The sequence below is a fragment of the Vigna umbellata genome, chromosome 8, assembly GCF_029865625.1.
Source record: "Vigna umbellata cultivar VRB3 chromosome 8, Vumbellata_1.0, whole genome shotgun sequence".
In the NCBI taxonomy this organism is placed as follows: Eukaryota; Viridiplantae; Streptophyta; class Magnoliopsida; order Fabales; family Fabaceae; genus Vigna; species Vigna umbellata.
In genome coordinates, this window is record NC_142172.1 from 36761304 (window position 1) to 36780315 (window position 19012).

The following is a 19012-nucleotide window of genomic DNA, read 5'->3' on the forward strand; positions in this document are numbered from 1 at the left end:
ATTTTCAACAAGATGCTCCTCAGCCTCTGTTTCATGGCGCTACCAAGACCACGGTTCGTTATTTCTTGTTTAGGTTATACTTTTTGTTTAAAAATAAGAATGCACTTTAAGGCACATTTTAAATTTTTAAGACGTAAAATAAAGATAAAAAAGGTCCCTTTTATAACTCCTCTATCTACCATTCATTTAAAACAACTGGAAATTTGTCCATGACAAAGAAAGAAAATGATTGTGACATTTTTGCTAAGTCAATATTGTGCTCTCTAAGTAATAATAGGATCAAAGAAGGGTAATTTGGACCACCAAAACCTCAGGCTGAAATGCATAACATCGGACAACCTATAGAAAGGACAAAACTATCTCTTAAAAGATAAGGACGATTATTACTCCTCTGATAACAAACACTCATGATTTTCTGATTTCTCAATAGCCTCCTTCAATTCTTTTTGGTCTTCTATTCTTGAGGGTGCTAAAATCATTTCTTGCCAAATGGAACCGGGTTCCATGATGATGTTTGATTCCTTGTAGAGATTATAAATGCAATTCGCTTCAACATTTAAATTGGCTATCCTCTCCATGCATTTAAAATGTTGAGGATGCACCAGTAAATCTTCACCACCATCTTTCCAACCTATTAGCTACAATATATTCCAAAAGTTATTTTAATGACATGGGACAATAAAACAAAATTTTCATAATGTAATTAAAATTGTTAAAATTTACCTTTGGTGGATGATCAATCGCATTTGTAAAATAAAGTCTAGCATTATCTACAAGCTCACAGTAGTCTGGAAATGCACGGGCAAAATTTTGGTGAGATTTTAGTTGTGCACTCACCCTGACTGCTCTTCCTGTTACAACAACTCTCCTGTAAAAATTCCAATGTGAAAGGTTAATTGTTAAATTTACAAAATCAATTAGTTAATTAGTAACTTAGTATGCATGTATACCTGATGGCTCTAACAATTGCAATGTAACTGTCACAAACCGCACCCACTAACTCAATCCTATAAGGTTGTCGAGTGCTTGTTTTCCCGGTAGAAGTTTCCCCCTGTTCATCTGTAATCTCTTCCCAATATTTCTCATCAGCCGTCCCATCATCATTTGTGTGATAGCCTCTTCCAATTCTATATCTGCATCTATGAACATTTCTGGCCATTGCAATGGTCTGTCGTACAAATGGTTCCCATGACATGGTACCATCCATAATTACATCTCGACCTTCATTTAATGCAGTCACGAGGAGGGATTCTGCAGCACGAGTGGAATTCTCATGTACCTGTTCAGATTTTTGATAAACATAGAACGGCCATTAGTTATAAATAAGAAACAAGGATCTTGTTAAAATGTAAACCAAAACTACATAACGACTTTAACTGTCTAATGACAGTTCTCCTACTCTGTACATGATAGGTTTCCAATAGGGAAAACTAATCAAGAACACTCTTCACACAAGCAACAGAGAAAAACAGAAGAGAAAAAGAATAGTATCGTGTATTATTCACAAAGAATTGAATACACAGAGATGATACAAGAGGCTTAACCCTCCTCCACAGGACTTAACCTGTTAACCAACTAACTGTCAACAAACGTACCACATCCAACTAACCAACTCCTATTTATACTAACACCTCATCAGTACCCTTAACTGTGCGAATGTTAATTACCCACAGCTAACCTCTCTGACTCACCCTCCTATTTCTCCTCTCATGTACAATCCACCCTGTTTATCCTTATTTCTATCAGTACATATATGGGCTTCTTTATTAATGAGAAATATATCGTTTTTCTCTATTATCTGCGTTACTCTTTTCTTCGCCATCTCTCTCCTTTCCCATAACTTTCTACAGCACCAACACTTAAGTTAAAAAAAATATATAATTACAACCTGAAAGTCTTCACATAGAAGCATACCGATTCAGAAATTTTTAGCTGTTCCATATAATCAAAAGGTCGGTGTTCTGTATTAATGCTCTTATATACTCCATCTGCGTGTTTAAAGGCATCTGCTTCAACAATCACATGATTCGTAGCTACTTGTAACCAAAATGCTCTGCAAAACCATTGTATAATTATAAATAATCAAATTTATAAAGTAAAGCCAGCATAAATAATCTTATTTAAATTTATAAAGTCAAGTTGTAAGAAAAAAATATTTTCATAGTTGAATATTAAATAATAAATTCTATCTACAATGTTGTAGTTCTCACCGCTAACAGATTTTATACTATAACAAAAGAGTCACTACATGCGTAAAGAAAATTATTCAGTAATACAACTGTTTGCTTTATATGTTATGGGTGGACTGGTAGGTATTAATAGATGACTGTATTTATGGATAAAAATTGAAGGATGCAAGAAGCAACTGCATTAGTGAATTGTATTTACAATGATGTAATTCTTACCTATGCTTAATGCTATAGTATAATAAAGCATCAAGTCTAAAAAAACCATTTATTTTTTATATGCTATAGATGGAAATTTTATAAAACAAACAATTTTATAATAGGTCGAGAGGGTTACTCTTTAAGAATTGCATCACGAATGGTGCTTTTTCCCGCACCCATGCCTCCTCCCATTAAGAGGAGTACAGGACTTCTGTTTACCGGTATCATTTCTTGACCATGCAGTGCTTTCATTTCTTCTATCAACGTTGAAAATATTCTGGTCATTTTCAACTCCTTTGATAATCTTTTGAATCTTTCTTCTCTGCCAAAGTATTAGGTACAACAAATATTTAAATAAATAATAATGCATTTCTCACATATTTAGAAGAAATTTATGTTCTTAAAATTTCAAAAACTTAATAAAAATGGTAAGGATTAAAGAAAATAAAATTTTACCTTGTAGCTGTCAATGCTATTTCTCTTAGCTTTGTCGTCGTCGAGGAAGACTCCGGGTTTATAGCCTGCAATCAACCAATAAAAAAATGGAATCATTAATATAGTAAGTTGAAAAGATAAGCATGAAAAGAATATGATGCTTTACTGTACTAGGAAAGCTAACATGAAATTTTTTTTAAAAAGTAAGAAAAATAAATGAGATTTCTACTTTATTAACGACAGTTGCAACTTCATCCCAGTTGAAGGAAAAATAACTCAGAATACATCTCTCGAATTCATGCTCCAGCTTTGTATACAGATGATCTACGTTATCTATGTTGCCATTGAAAATATACTCATACATTCTCTCATCGTATCCTTCAGATTTTTTCAAATACTGTTGAAGTAGTAGGCACAAGAATGGAACTTTTACAGGATCTTCAAATCCCAGCTGTCTTACTGCAAGCAAATGAATAACACATCATATAAAAAAAATAGCCAAAACATGTAGGGTAAAGGAATTCAAAACCCAAAACAAACTTACCAACATAGTGAGGGAAGCCTTCTATCATTTTGGATTTCTTTAGAGGAATGATCTTCTCGTTGTTGTTTTGTTCTTTCACCACTCTAGACTTGTTGTTTTGTTCTTTAGCCACTCTGGACCAGATTTGTTCTTTCACTCTGGACCAGTACGTGAAAGACAATGTGGTAGCAATTAAACCAGCGGAAACAGTGAGAACATGTGACGACTTCATTTCCAGAACTGCCTCGTTAGACTGTCTTTTAGTAGCTTAAAAGAGAACAAACTTGGTCTCCATTAATATAGCATAAGAAAATAAAGAATTAAAAATAAAATCTGTTTAAAGAAAATAAGAAAATGAAACCAAGTCAGACTTATGACTACAATCTATTACATCCTAAAACTCAAAGGAAACGAAAAAGTGCAGAAACAGTACCTAATTAATTTCTAATCATTGCAGCAAAATTTAAAAGCATAACCTAAACTACTTTCAATCAAAACGAACACTTAAACATTTCATCAACTCATAACAATGTAAGAAACTAAGCAGAATTAATACAAGAAATATAAAAGCAACATGTTCAAACTAAAATTGAAGTAAACACCTAAAATCTAAATGCAAAATCAAATATTAGCACTAAATCACAAGCTATCAAATTGCACAAAACTAATTTCCAAAACAGCAGAAATCAAAACAATGGAAACTATCATTATCTAAACCATTTAACAATCTAAAATCACAACTGAAACAATAGAAAGCGTAAAAATAGAATTCCAAAAGAGAACCAGAATGTAAACGAGAACAGAACAAAGTGCACGAAATTAAAATTCATTGAAATGAAATGGAAGAAAAGCACGACCGAGACTACCACGGGCGCTCACCACCGTTATCGCTCGAGCAGAGTCCAAGATTACAGCAGAAACTACTCTAAAAAAACCTCAGAAAAAACCTAATCTCGCGATATCTCTCTATACCCTACTCTACTCACCACTGTCTAACACTGCACATTCACTACCCAGCACACACTGGTTAGAGAGAAAGCCCAACACAGAGAAAAGAAAAATGGAAAAAGCAGTTTGGCGCGCTACCGAAACAGCCCCTTTAGATTTTGTTTTTATTTAAAATTTTGATAATTTTTGTCTCTAAATTTTAAAATTAAAGCGATATAACTTTTTTAATTTAATTATGTTAGTTTTTATGTATTAAATAATATTTTATATTATTATTTAAATTGTTTATTGTTTATTCTGTTTTAGTTGGAAACATTTTTTTATAAATAAAAAATGTTTAAAATAATTTGATTAAAATAATTATATTTATTTATTTATAAAATTTAGAGATTAAAATATAACAAATTTTACATAATAATAAATTTTAGTTTTGCATCAAAATTAATAAATTAAAAACATATTTAATCTTTTAAAAGTTTAACTATTTTGATAAACATTATTCTAAATCTTCTCCAATTTGTCAGGAAAATCTAAAGGCGTTATTGTTAAATCAGTTTATTAATTATAAAGGTTTTAATGCGTTGAATATATTAGTTTGTTCTTAATAGAAGTACTTTTAGAGAAAACAATGTATGCATTGCCAGTTTAAATAATTTTATCAGATTATTATACTTTTGGCTCCTCGCTCAGTATCAACCCACAGACCCTCTTGCCAAATCGGTGGCTATTCTGAAGCGTGTGCCATTGCTCACAAGGCCCGCAGCTCTTCAGAAGCATAGCCAAGCCATTACTGAGGTCAACAATTTGGTGAAAGCAACTCTGCAAGTGATTGAGGTAATCTTTGAGCTGGAGAAGCTTACCAGTTACGACATAAAGGATGTACCTGCTTTAGGGCTTGCAATAGAGCAAATCCCTGTTGATGGTCACTGGGTCATCATCACCATCGTCTCTGTAGTTACTCAGATTGATGGTCTCATCACTGAATCGTAAGTTACCTTCTTCTTACTTAATGCTTAATCGTTTCCTACATGTACAACTTCCTTATTATTTTAATGAATGTATAATTTATTGATTGTTTAAGAGAGGACAAACACGAACTGTCTCACTATGGTCAAAAGATCAACATCATACTCAGCAAACTCAGGAAGCAGATCACGCTCTGTAGACAGCAGATAGGTTAGCAACTAAACTAATCTTCTGTGCCTTTAATTATTTTCTCACGTTTTGCCTTATAGCTAATATTTGCTTTTGATTTTTTCCGAAAAAAATGTGCTTTTGATTCAAACCTATATAACTGATGTAGTAAAAGGCAAGGAGTAGTGAATGACACACTAACTAGAGGATTTTTCTGTATTGTTTCAGATGAGGCGGAGTATCATCGCAAGCTTAAAAGGCTTTTCCAAAGTCCCACTGAAATAATTGAAGTGTTAAAGGTTCTGATTTTCAACAAGGATGCTCCTCAGCCTCTGTTTCATGGCGCTACCAAGACCACGGTTCGTTATTTCTTGTTTAGGTTATACTTGGTTATAAATAAGAACGCACTTTAAGGCACATTTTTAATTTTCAAGACATAAAATAAAGAAAAAAAAGGTACTTTTTATAACTCCTCTATCTACCATTCATTTAAAACAAGTGGAAATTTGTCCATCAGAAAGAAAGAAAATGATTGTGACATTTTTGCTTAAGGCAATATTGTGCTCTCTAATAGGATCAAAGAAGGGTAATTTGGACCACCATAATCAGGCTGAAATGCATAAAATCGTACAAACTATAGAAAGGGACACAACTATCTCTTAAGATGGAGACCAAAATTACATAAATATATATATATATATATATATATATATATATATATAAGTATCAAAATTTATATGAAATGTTTTTTTTTCAAATGATCTAACTTATTGACAATATATTTACATTAAATATGTTAAATACTTTAAAAAAATACTTAATTAATTAGAAGTCCCTAATAAATTTTGGACATTTTTAATGAAGTCTTATTTGATATTTTATTTGCCTATTAAATATTCACATTTTTTTCTATTTCTTAATTGAATTATTACTGTTTAATTTGTTTGTTAATTTGTGAGGTAACTGTTATTTTGTCCTAATCATTTTGATTTCTTAACTCCAGCTTTAAGAAAAAAAATATAAAATTATATAGTTAATATAAAATGATATTGTTAATGTAATGTTTTTTTATTGTTTTCATAATAAAATATATTACCAATAACGATCACATTAATGATGGAGACTCTTACAATCCTTTGATAACATAGATAATGATATAGAGATTGATTATGTGGATAATGGAGAGAGCATGTCTTATTATTCCTTATAAGTTTGTAGTAAAAGTCTTAAGTCACTTGTTTTATAACAACACTATCCTTTTTATATTAATAATAAAATCTTCCATTTATTAACCCAAAAACAAATATATATGACGTCATCCAAAATAACAACCACATCAATTAATAAGGAAAAAGTTAAAAATAAATCAATTAAAAAGTATTTTTTAAAATATATCAATAAAATTTAATAGAAATTCAACCAAAAATATCAAAATGTATAATCTAATTGAAACTTAATTAAGCATTTCAAAAAGAAATATTTAGAGACAATTCTATCAATTTCACATATAAGTGAATTTATAAGAAAATTTGGTATATTTCTTAACCATTATGTAAATACTAAATTATTTCCTAGGACAATAACAGTCAGGATCCCGTGGTCCCAGTACGAAACCACGACTATTTTAAAAAAGAATAATATAAATATATTGGTAATGGACATCCGTTTCCTTCTTATATTTACATGCAAAAAAATAAAAGAAAAAAAAAATTTACGCATTATGAAGCGATGCTTTAAAGTATTAATGATTTACGCATATTATAGTTCCTAATGATGATTCATTTGTTGCTTGGTAGGTGGAGATGACGGTGCTAAAAAAGAAGAACGTGTACCTGTTTATTTCTTCCCTAGACATCACGGAAGAAGAGATTTCAGTACTACGACCTGTTTATGATTCGATTAAAACTAAGGAGAATTATAAGATTGTGTGGATTCCTATTGTGGAGGCATGGACCGAGCTGCTGCGCAAGAAATTTGAGGTTTTGAAAAGCAAGATGCCATGGTACGTGGTGCAGTACTCTGGAATCATAGCTGGATACAAGTAGATTAAGGAGGAATGGCACTTCAAAAAGAATCCTATGGTTGTGGTGTTAAGCACTCAAGGGAAGGTGCAACACTCCAACGCATTCCATTTGATTCAGGCTCATGGAACCAGGGCTTTCCCGTTTACAACTTTCAGTGAACAACAAATAAACAACAAAATCAATTGGGTTGGCTCTGTAGTAGGCAACATTCATCCCATCATAAACGGCTGGGTAAAATATATTCATTTCTCACAAAAGTACAAGATTTTATCATAATTCAACAGTATTTGTTTAAACTGTGATGTGATGTACGATACTTGTATGAACAGGTGGAAGGGCGGAAATACATTTTGTTCTATGGAGGGAAGGACAAAGAATGGATCCAACAGTTCAATAAGTACGCGAGTGCCCTTGCAAACGATGTGGCTGTAAAGGAGGCAAAGATTTCCATAGAGTTGTTTTGTGTGGAAAAGGAAGACAAAAGCCTGGCGAAGCGGTTTTGGAGTGGCATAGAGAGTTTGTTTGTGACTAAAGTTCAGAAGCCAGTTGATGCAGTGACCCAAGAAGTTCAAAAGATGCTTTCCTACAAGAATGAAAGCGGTTGGGCTCTCCTCAGTAAAGGGCCATCTGTGGTGACGAGTGCATGGAATCGCAGTCTTGAAGACAGTGGCGGAGTTTGAGAAATGGAAAGAAGGCATAAAAAAGGACTTTGGGTTATCCTTCAAAGAGTACCATGCGAAGATTGCGGCCACCACTCACCGTTGCTCACACCTTGAGATTCCTAATGTTGCAGGAAAGTTACCAGAGACCATCAAGTGCCCAGATTGTCCTAGGGTTATGGAGATTTTCATCAGCTATAAGTGCTGCCACAATGAGAATACCGCCAATGCCATACAATAGATTCAATGGGACTGCCTTGTTTTGTCAACGTGAGAGAGAGAGAGTGTGTGTGTATGAATACCTGATCCGTCTATCCTTTAGGATAACGTCCTACTTTCTCTATTAAAATAAAGATCTCTCTCTGTATCAAGATAAAAAAAAAAGTGTCTTAAGTTATGCTTTCTATGGAGCTTAATCATATCTTGCATTCAATTAAGTCTCCTATATTATTGTATTGCTGTGTTCCATCCATGATTGTGATTTTGTCTGTAATACAAATTTCCTGTCATTATTTTCATGATATTCTTGGAACACATTATATTCTTTTCATACAAATAATTTTTATATGTACAAAAGAAAAATAAAATAAAAAACAACCGAAGAGAAATGAATATAAAAAATTTATATGTCAAAATATCGTTATTCATTTTTCTTTGTGATGACTTCATTTACTTTTAGAGGAATGATAACAAAAATTACTTACTTTAACACCACTTTTTACTTTTTTTTTATAAAGTAATGATACCATAATACATTTATTTAACACAGATTACAAGGATAAAATAATAAAAGAAGTATAAATTTTTGTATTGTTTTAAAAAAGAAAAAAATAAAAAGTAAATAAAGATAGTGTCAAATTAATGTAAAATATTTAGGTGTGTTAAATAATTTAGTATTTTTCATGAATGAATGTTTAGAGTTTAAGGATTTTTCTTTGGCTGTATGTAACTATCATTATTATTTTATTCTTATATTATGTTGTCAAATAAATATAATGGACCTCAAAATATCATTACCCTATATACTACTTTTTACTTTTCTTTCATAAATATAATTTTTTATAACTATTTTACCTCTGTATTAATTGTCAGATAATTGTTAAATGGTATGAAATAATTTTTTTCTTTTCTTTTTTTTTTTCATTCCTGCACTTGACTATCTAGCATTTTTTCCATATTTTGTTTGAGCTTGTTTAATATTGGTAGACTCCTTTCTTTTTCAACTGTTCACCAACACTACAGTGTTTTAGGACTAAACAAACATCATCAATAATAAATGCTTAACTTTTCTTGTTTTATTGAATTGGCAACCATGACTTGCTATTATGTATGTTATATTTAGTAAAACATCGGTCAACTTTTGTATAAGAATTGTTGATTTTTAGCTTTGTTTAGAAATATAATGGTAGTGATGTATTATTAATTAAAACGAATTCTTACTATTATCATTAATATGTTTATTTTTTAAGCAAAAGTATTTAGTTTAAAATGAAAGACCAATTTTTTTTAGACTATCCATCGTTCAATTAATCATAACGTCTCTCTATTAGTTAGTTAGCTAACACGTATGTAAGATAAATTTAGGAACAAGATTTTATCAAAATATAAACATTAATATGGGAGGATATATTTTTATTTAAATACTAAATATTTAAAATTTTATTGAGATTTATTTTAAAGAGTTGTTTTTTATATTAAAAATGTTATTGTGGAAAATAATGAAATTACCATATACTAAGTTGTATATTTTATTAATTAGATATCTTTTTATTATTATTATAATATCTTAATTATTTATATAAATTTTAAGAGAAAAAATATAAAATATAATTAAATAATTTATACTTCTGCATATGAAGTATATGTTTCTTCTATTTTTTATTTATACGAAGGCGCATTACTTAAATTTGGGATAAAATAAAATTTTCTTGATATGTTAAGTCAAAGAACTTATAACTCAATGTTATTTCTTCAGTAAAAAAAATTGAATTAATGTTATTGAATAAAAGTTATAATGAGATATACCAGTAATTTAGTATACTCTGTAGCTTTTTTTTTTCTAAAATGAATTTAAAATTAAAATTTAAAATGAGGTAATTATCACTGTAAGAAAATAATTGAATGTAAGTAATTTTAGAAACAAAAAAAATAATTAGACACTATATTCATTAATTTAGATGTTATTTTATAAATTAAATGTTGTTAGTATTTAAAATGGTCTTTATAAATAAAAGATTATAATTTATTTATGAATTATAATCTAAATTGATCTCTAATATTAATTATCATAATTTTATTTAACAAAAAATTAGTGTTTAAATTAATTAGAAATCAATTTAAAATCAAGAATAATAAAGAGTTAAAATCTTTAAAATTATTAATTATTTAATGATTTTTTTTAGTTACAGATCACCACGTGGCTTTCCAGTGTGTTTTGTCCTCACTCGCACACTTTCCGGGAAAACTTCCCAGAAGGTCACCCATCCCTAAATTGCTCCAGGCTAAGCACGCTTAACCATGGAGTTCTTATGGGTCAGGCTACCGAAAAGCAAATGCATTTTGGTGATATGAGTAGCCCAATCAATTCCTTTAAGCTATCTTTCAATCGTATAGTCCCATACCTATACAGTCTCCAGATCCCTCTCATTCCGGTGTATGTCCGATTCGTCCATGTACCCCTTCCACTCGAAGCCTGCCAGGAGTCGCACTCCCCGCCCTCGTCAGTGCCCGGGCGTCACAGTTTCCATCACTCACCATTAACACCTCCATTGTCTCTTGTCAAATTGATTGTGTTGAGAATCTAAGTGTGAGTTTAAGTCCTACGTTGGATAGAAATAAGAAAGTAGAACATTATATAAAGATGAAAGACTCATTAATCTATTGTATTAAGATTTTGGGCAGAGAGTGATGTCAATATCTTATATGGTTGGACTCATATTTCATTTGGTATTGTGTCTCCTAGATAAATCTACTCCTTGATAGACCCAACATGTCTTCACTCGTGTCCTCCTTGCCCATGTTCTTCTCCAAATTGATTTTATTCATTTTGTTATCAAAACCCTAATTTAAGTATTGGTATATATTAATGCTTTATAAGTCACAAATAGAGTGAAGTAATAGAAATATGAATTGGATTTGAGAGAGTGTCAGAAAATCAAATGTGTTTTTAAGTTTCACATCACAAATATAGTGAAGTAATAGAAATATGGATTGAATTTGAGAGTATTGAAAAATTAAATGTGTTTTTAAGTTTCACGTAAAGTAACGTGAAAAAATGAATTCCATATAATATATATATATATATATATATATATATATATATATATATATATATATATATATATATAAGATTCATAAACTTGTTTGTCTTAAAAGTTTAAGTTAGACTAATTGTATTGTTTATTTAGTGAACTTTCTCTCTATAAAATATCAAAATTAATGGATAGTTTTAGTGAGTGACTCATACAAATATAATATAAATATTTTATATTGAAAATATTTTTAACAAGAGACACCATAAATTTATTTTATAAAATTTTGAGTTAGAAACAGTGTAAATCCATTAAGTAGATTGGATTCAGATTTTGTGTTGATCATCCAATGAACCCCTCTCTAAAGTCCCATAAGTTTGAGTATTAGGCCCAGCTTTTTGATGGAATAATCCCTAAACGCTATGTTTTGTTTGGAGCAAATAGAATAAAAAAGAAAACACTTTTGTATGAAATTGAGAAAATATTAACTTAGTTTGGTCAAAGAAAATATTAACATAGTTTGAGAAAATAGAATAATTAAAAATTTTATTTTTAAATTAAAAAAATTCTAAAATACATTTTAAATAATATTTTATGATTTAAAATTTTTCATCATTGTTAAATTATAATAAAATATGATATATTTTGTATTGTCAAAATATAATAAAATATTGTAAAATATGATTAAATTTTATAGCGATTTTCAACTTATATTAATTTTTTATTTTCTACCAACAACATTAACATTTCTCACAAACTACTTTTAATATATGAAATTTTGAAAATTATTTTTAATTGTTAAAAACTTTATTTGTGACAGTAATTTTAATATTTACAAATATAATAACTTTTGTAGTGATTAGAGATGATAATGAGTCAGACACGCAGATAGTGTTTAAAAAATATATTAGAATATTTTAAAATTCACATGTGTATGCGAATATCAACAAATATTTAAAAATATATATTTTATAAAGAAAAAATTTAAATAAAATTACAAACAAAAAATATATATATAATATAATATAAATTAAAATTTAATTTTAATTAAATTTAACCAAATAAAATATAAATTAATTTTAATTTTAATTAAATTTAACTTAATAAAATATAAATTAAATTAAATTAACAAAAGAAATGTTCCTATCTATGATAAAAAAATTTATTAAGTTGAAATTGTGTCGTCTAGATATTGTATGCAGCTCGAAGGTTTACTTTTAAATATTTAGTACAATGTTATATCAAAATACTAATAAAATATAAAATACTTATCTTTTCTAAATTTATTTAATAAATCCTTAATTATTTAAAAAGATAATAATAAAAATATCAATAAAAGATAAAAATAAACAAAATAAAAATTATGATAATATCAAGCATAGACTAATATATGTGAAATTTGTTCAAGCCAATGAACTTAGAACGTAAAAACGATGATAACCACAAATCTTGATGAATGATTTAGACGAAGAATAGAAAGATATGACCATTAACACAAATATGAATGATAAAAAGTGGTTATATGAGATCCAACAAACTTAACTTTAATGACAGAAGTTAGAGTATAATACATTAGAGACTATTTGATCTTCATTAAAAGGGAATGAATAGATTATTAGTTTTTTTCTTTGTTTTTTGTTTTATCACCAAAGAGATTATTAGTGAGTTATGTATGATGGAAGAAGAGAACACAACACCATTGTTTGAAAGCTATTGGAAAAGGAACCCAAAGGTGAGAATAGGAAACAAATTAACAAGAGTCACTAGTTTAGCAAATGGTTTTCACACTAATTTTTTTCAACATTATACTTTAGTTTCTCAATCAACATATATTCAGATGAGATAAAGAAATGAAGCTTTTGGCTTTGGTTTTTAATAGTAACATGTATTTTCAAGATAGACTTTTATTGTTTTCACAATCGAAACCAAAAGCAATTAAAAAAAGATTGAAATAAAAAAGAAAAACTTGTGGTAGAGAATATGCTTCAGTTATTTTCAAAGCCTATTATTCATTACATACTTTGGTTTTTGCTATAACCAAAACTTATTCTATAAGTTTTTTAAATTGTTTTTTTTTCTGTCCAGATTTTGAATTTAGACAAAACTAAAACAATAAGAAAAATCCAAACGTAAACCAAACATATCAAAAATATATTAACAACATAGAAAACTATATAAATTTTGAAGAACCTAGAAACGCATAAGCTAGGTCATGCAACAATGGAAAAAACACTTCGAAACAAAGAAACAAGTGCTACAAAAAATCGACCTGAATGCAAAACCTGAACACAAATGACAACACAAAATGTGTATTTTAAGAAGAACACAAGGAGCCTTAACGAAACAAAAAAAAAAGCAAGGAGAGAAAACGAACGAGTAAGCCAACAATGGAAATGGAACAAGGTGAGCAAGAATAGAGACGACTGCAATTGTGGCGAAAATGACACCTCATGAGTGCAATAATGATAAAGAAATGAAGTGACGTTCGTCTTCGTACTAGCAATGGAGAAATGGAAATCGGTGTCTCCCAATTGTAGAGGAAAACAAAAGAGTTCTAAGCGACATAATGAAATAAATGTCTTTAGTAGAGTTCTAAATATATGAAAAATGAACTCAAAGAAACATGTTTTGGGACAATAAAAGATTAATTTGAAGCAAATACTCATGTTAGGTGCCTTTGGAATCGCACAAAAACTTAAATTTTAAAATGTTTTAGTGTTGGACGCCAGACCCTTAACAGTGAGGATAAATTTATAACATATGATAATTTTATTATAATTTGATTTTATAATTAAAGCAATAGACTTCCATTATTTGTAAAATCGAAACCTATTATCTGACAAAGAGATAGAATTAAAAAATAATAATGGCACTTTTGAAATTTTGTGATGGATTTTGGTTTTTTAAATAACCAAAACATGTACTAGTATGTGATTTGATTATTTTAGAACCAAAACTATAGTTAGGAAAAATATTTCAAAAATATCATAAAATATTTCTAAAATATCATTTTGAAAGATTTTATTTCTCTTGAAACCAAAATCTATTAAGTGATTTCGAAAAACATTTTTTGCACTAATTAATTAGGAGTTATGAAATTCCAATCTTTGAAAGGAATAAAGTATATTTTACAAAACATATTTAGAACATACACAAAACCAAAAAAAAAAGTCAACAACATAAAAAAAATTGGTACTTAATTAAGTTAAAAAATAAATATAGAAAATAAGTTAAATACAAGACATAGATATATGATATTATTAACACTAATACTTGACACTAACAATATTGACAAGTTAACAAAACTTAAAATAAACAAAAGTGATAAATAAATAATTAAAAAAACAAAAATACTATAATATGACATGTGATATTTATAAAAGGAATATAAATTTCAATATAATGAAATAAAGATTGAGTCTATTTTAAAAAAATTATAAAAGCTTAATTGAGAAAATAATATACGTTACTTCCCGTAAAAGTGGTGAAGTTGATTAAACCAACTGCTGTTTTGAAGCTTATGAATGCCAAGAATAACAAGTGGATTGTGCCCCTACATTATAAGAGGAGTTTGAACAAGAATGAGACTCGAGTGCTAGTAAAACCCTTCATAAGTGTGATAATTCTCTTTTATTTTTATTATAACATGTGGCTTGAAGTGAAGAACATACTATTTAATTTGTGGTTATTAATTGTCATGCCTTGGTGGTTGAGATCCGGAAGTCGTGATTTGTTAAAATTTAGACTTATATATGTATAATAAAAAAAACCTAAGAAAAAGGCGAACAGTGACAAATTATAGTTATAAAGCAACCAAATTAATAGATTCTTTTGCCAGTTTTACCTGTAAACCTAAACAAATAGTTAGGATTTGAGTTTTAAAGAAAATGAAATTATTACAAGTTTTAGCTGCCTCTGTTGCCGGATTAATTGTCGTCGCTCTCACCACAACCTACCGACGACATGCGAGACGACGTGCAAAGATAGTTAGAAAGCAGAAGAAGTTGATTCCACTCCTAAAAAAGACGAAATCTAACGATCTTATAGAGATTGAAAAGTTCTCCCACTACGTTGGTATAATGTTTAATTTGTGACTTTCAATTTCCTTATTCTCACCTATGGAATTAATTAAAAGAAAAATACACATATATCATGATTTTATGTACATTGTCTATTATATATTTGTTTTTTCAATTTATCTATCTTTCTATTTACCTAACTTATAAATTTATTATTTTATTATATTTATATTCAATGTTCATGTATAAATTTATTATGTTTTATTCTTTTTATATTAAATGTTCATGCACTTTTTTAGTGTGTCTACAATCATTTTCTACATTAAAATGGATACCTTTTTAGTTATTGGAAAAGTTCCAAGTATAACAACCTTAAAACAGGTTTTCTTCAAGGGTTATAATGCATAATGTGAAGACACGTGTACACAAGGGTAAGGTATGTTATATAATGTTTTGACTATCTTATTTAATGATGTGGTTGCAGCAAGACAGATTGGATTTAAAGATGCTAATGAAGTTCCAGTATTATGTATATTGGCCCAAGACTTTCTGAAAAGATCCAAAGAATGTGATGAAAATATCTTTGAATACATTTGTAGTGTCTATGGCTATCCTTGGGATTTATATACGAAACTCATAGATGAGATTGAGAGATGCGTTAACACTTATTTAGCATTTCACTGGAATCAAGTTACACATCTCATTAGTTTGGTATTTATCTTAACTTACCTTCTTCATTTACCAATATTTTTTTTCTTCTTTAAATATATATATATATATATATATATATATATATATATATATATATATATATATATATATATATATATATATATATAAAGTTCGTAAATAAAATGGAAACAGATATTGATAAATAATAAAGTTGATGTGACCCTTCCAAAATAAATTATGACATTATATTATTCTCTCTAATGCGTTAATCATATTTTTTTTATATATAGGCTTTAAGGGAAGAGTCTCCACATACAAAAAAATTCAAGAAAATTATATTGGAAGTTATGAGGTAAAATTATATTAATCTTAATTTTTACAATATTTTCTAAGGTAGTTCAAATTAATGTCACCATATTATGATGGAGCTAAAAGTTTTTATAGTTTTAATATATATATTTTTCTAGGTTGAGGGGAATGTAATGCGAAAATAAGTATATATATATATATATATATATATATATATATATATATATATATATATAATATTTGTTTGGCTAATATGGTGTGGTGTTCACAGAAAACAAAGGTTTGAAAGGGTTCAAAGACAACAAAGGTTTGAAAAGGTAAGCAAGAATATGCAGGTGAAAACAACAAATCATGACACGGATACGAAGATACTCAGTGAAAGGCGTCCGGTGTTACTACTTATAGGAGGTGGCATGGGAACCAAAAAGACTTTTCCCTTTGAAGATATTATTAGAGTGTATTACTCAACTTTCAATCCTGCAAAATTATTATTCTATGATACTTATAGTTTTGCAAAATTTGTTTAGTGCAAAAATAATTAAATTGTGTATCAATGATTAAAACACAAATTTCATAAAATACTAATTATAGCACTCTAGTCCAAGTATTTGACACTCGTAAATGTTTATCTCACTATATAGAGGATGGATCTCACTACTTCATATAACATATAAATTAATCTGAGTAGTGTTTATCTTGTTATAGAATAGACTCTGCAATGAACACTCGTGAATCATAACACTCTAAATTCAATATTAAAGTATAAAAGAAATTTTGTGTTCTAACTTAGTTTTGCATATCTAAGTAAAATTATTTATACGTATCAAATGGCTTTGACAGAATATTTTGCTATGAAGGAGCTAACAATCCTGTGGTAGTTGAGACAAATGTCTTTAATGAGACTGAAATCATATATATGGCCCTTAATTCAAGAGTTCACCATGATGACATGCTCCAAACTGCTGAATTGGTATGTTTGTGTGAACACCTTCATTTTTTATTTTTATTTTTATAATAAATGTTACTTGTTAGGAAAAATTGAATCTAGAATCTTTTCCATTATTCCTTTTAAATCTTTTGAACTAATCTTATATTTTTTAAATGTCAGTGAAAAAAGTTGAATCCATATATCTTTTTTCCTCCACGTCTATCTACTTCATGTTATTTTTCCTTTAACCTGATGTTATATGTGCACCATGTGACAGACTGTATATATAAATCCATATTAGATTTTAAGAACTTTCATGTTCATATAAATTTTCTTTTGTAATTTAGTTATATTACCAAATGACTGAGATATGTTAGATTCTTATGAGTTATTTTTACTTAAAATTTGAACAGATGCATCAATCTTCCACCCATGTTGCATTATCTAAGCTTGTGACAGCTCTAAACGAGGGTCGAGATGTAATCATGGTTGATACATTATCATGTGAGTCGTTTGTAAAGCAGACTATTGTCATGGCAAGAAATATTCACAAATACCGATATCGAATGGGAGTAGGATATAAAGTAGCTGAAGATGGAACCGTCACTGAAAATTACTGGGAGAAATTACATGACACAGAAGAAGAAAATCAATCAAAAGGAATTTCTAACGGAGAACCATGCACACAAAAGCCTTATGAAATTTTCCTACTTGGCATGGTTTGTGAGAGTTATCTTGCTATGGTTAAAATCATTAGGTATACATGTTTGTGAGTTGTACCATGTTACTAATTAGGTAATTTTTTTTATTGGTTTGATGATTAACATTGCCATTGAAATTTTGACAGCAAAGCTATAATAACAAGGAGTGCAGTGAACGTAAATTCACAGTTGAAATATCACAAAATGTTTGCTAATGCATTTCCAAGATATTGTGATCTTGTTGATAAAGCCATACTCAGCGGCGCAGATTTTGTTGGTAGTCCACCAAATGTGAGAGTTTAATTTTACTATGTGAATATTAACATGTAATGGAAATAACAATTTATTTGTAATACATAACAGGTTATATGGAGCATCTTCCATGATGAGGATCGACAGGAATATATTAAAAAACCAAGCTCTTAAAAGAATTGAGCGATTTGAATGTTGAAGCTGATTCCGTCTACGAACTTAACAAGAAACCCAATCGCATAATGGAACCTGATTCTCTTTGGAGTAAGATTGTTGTTCTATCACCTTCAAGAAAACGTGATCAAATGGAATTGAAGAACTCCATTGAAAGAATAGAGAGATCATTAAAATATATGACCAAATTATTTTGTGATACGTTGGAGCAGCATTAAACTATCACTATAGGTTTTGAGGTTTAGTTTGATATTTGTTAGTAGTATGGATTTAAGACAGGGAAGATCACTGTATCGTTTTCATGGTAACATCTATAAGTCAATTATTTGATGCAGCTTATAAGCGGTATAAAACAAAATTTGAAAAGGGAGAATAATAAATTTTTTGAAAAAAACATGATGGAATAATTAATTAGTTTTGTATATCTCCACCTTTCCTATATGCCTTTCATAATGGCTGGAAGCCCAATTCATTTTCTATTTTATTTCAGTTTCTACACCCCTTTTTCTAAAATTAGGCTCAATAGTCCGTAGTGTTAAGTTTTCTCACCACCGTTTTGCTTTCCACCACACCTAAAATTTACCACTCCCAATACA

The 19012-nt window shown here is 29.0% G+C and overlaps 2 protein-coding genes, 1 long non-coding RNA gene and 1 pseudogene across 4 annotated transcripts; 3 read left to right on the forward strand and 1 right to left on the reverse strand.

Annotated features, from left to right (window-relative positions):
* Positions 1–139: 139 nt before the first annotated feature.
* On the reverse strand, positions 140–4412 carry LOC124827412 (calmodulin calcium-dependent NAD kinase-like). 2 transcript variants are annotated; one of them, XM_088095992.1, is made up of 9 exons: positions 4225–4412; positions 3367–3602; positions 3052–3281; positions 2844–2908; positions 2524–2709; positions 1915–2053; positions 951–1279; positions 724–868; positions 140–638 (listed from the first exon to the last, which is right to left on the reverse strand). In XM_088095992.1, exons 2-9 carry the CDS (start codon positions 3575–3577, stop codon positions 384–386), a joined length of 1560 nt encoding a protein of 519 aa, XP_087952118.1. In that variant the 5' UTR covers positions 3578–3602; positions 4225–4412; the 3' UTR covers positions 140–383. The 2 variants fall into 2 exon arrangements, with proteins under 2 accessions (XP_087952118.1, XP_087952117.1); XM_088095991.1 differs by having other exon boundaries at positions 3367–3612.
* On the forward strand, positions 3719–8597 carry LOC148194616 (protein SIEVE ELEMENT OCCLUSION B-like; annotated as a pseudogene).
* A 6487-nt stretch (positions 8598–15084) lies between these two features.
* On the forward strand, positions 15085–16812 carry LOC148194617 (uncharacterized). Its single transcript, XR_015781617.1, has 4 exons — positions 15085–15435; positions 15865–16091; positions 16343–16404; positions 16633–16812. It is a non-coding gene; the product is annotated as an uncharacterized LOC148194617 (long non-coding RNA).
* A 395-nt stretch (positions 16813–17207) lies between these two features.
* On the forward strand, positions 17208–18619 carry LOC124827190 (calmodulin calcium-dependent NAD kinase-like). Its single transcript, XM_047300191.2, has 4 exons — positions 17208–17331; positions 17703–18046; positions 18137–18281; positions 18354–18619. The coding sequence occupies exons 1-4, from the start codon at positions 17278–17280 to the stop codon at positions 18414–18416; spliced, it is 606 nt and encodes a 201-aa protein (XP_047156147.2). The 5' UTR covers positions 17208–17277; the 3' UTR covers positions 18417–18619.
* Positions 18620–19012: the final 393 nt, after the last annotated feature.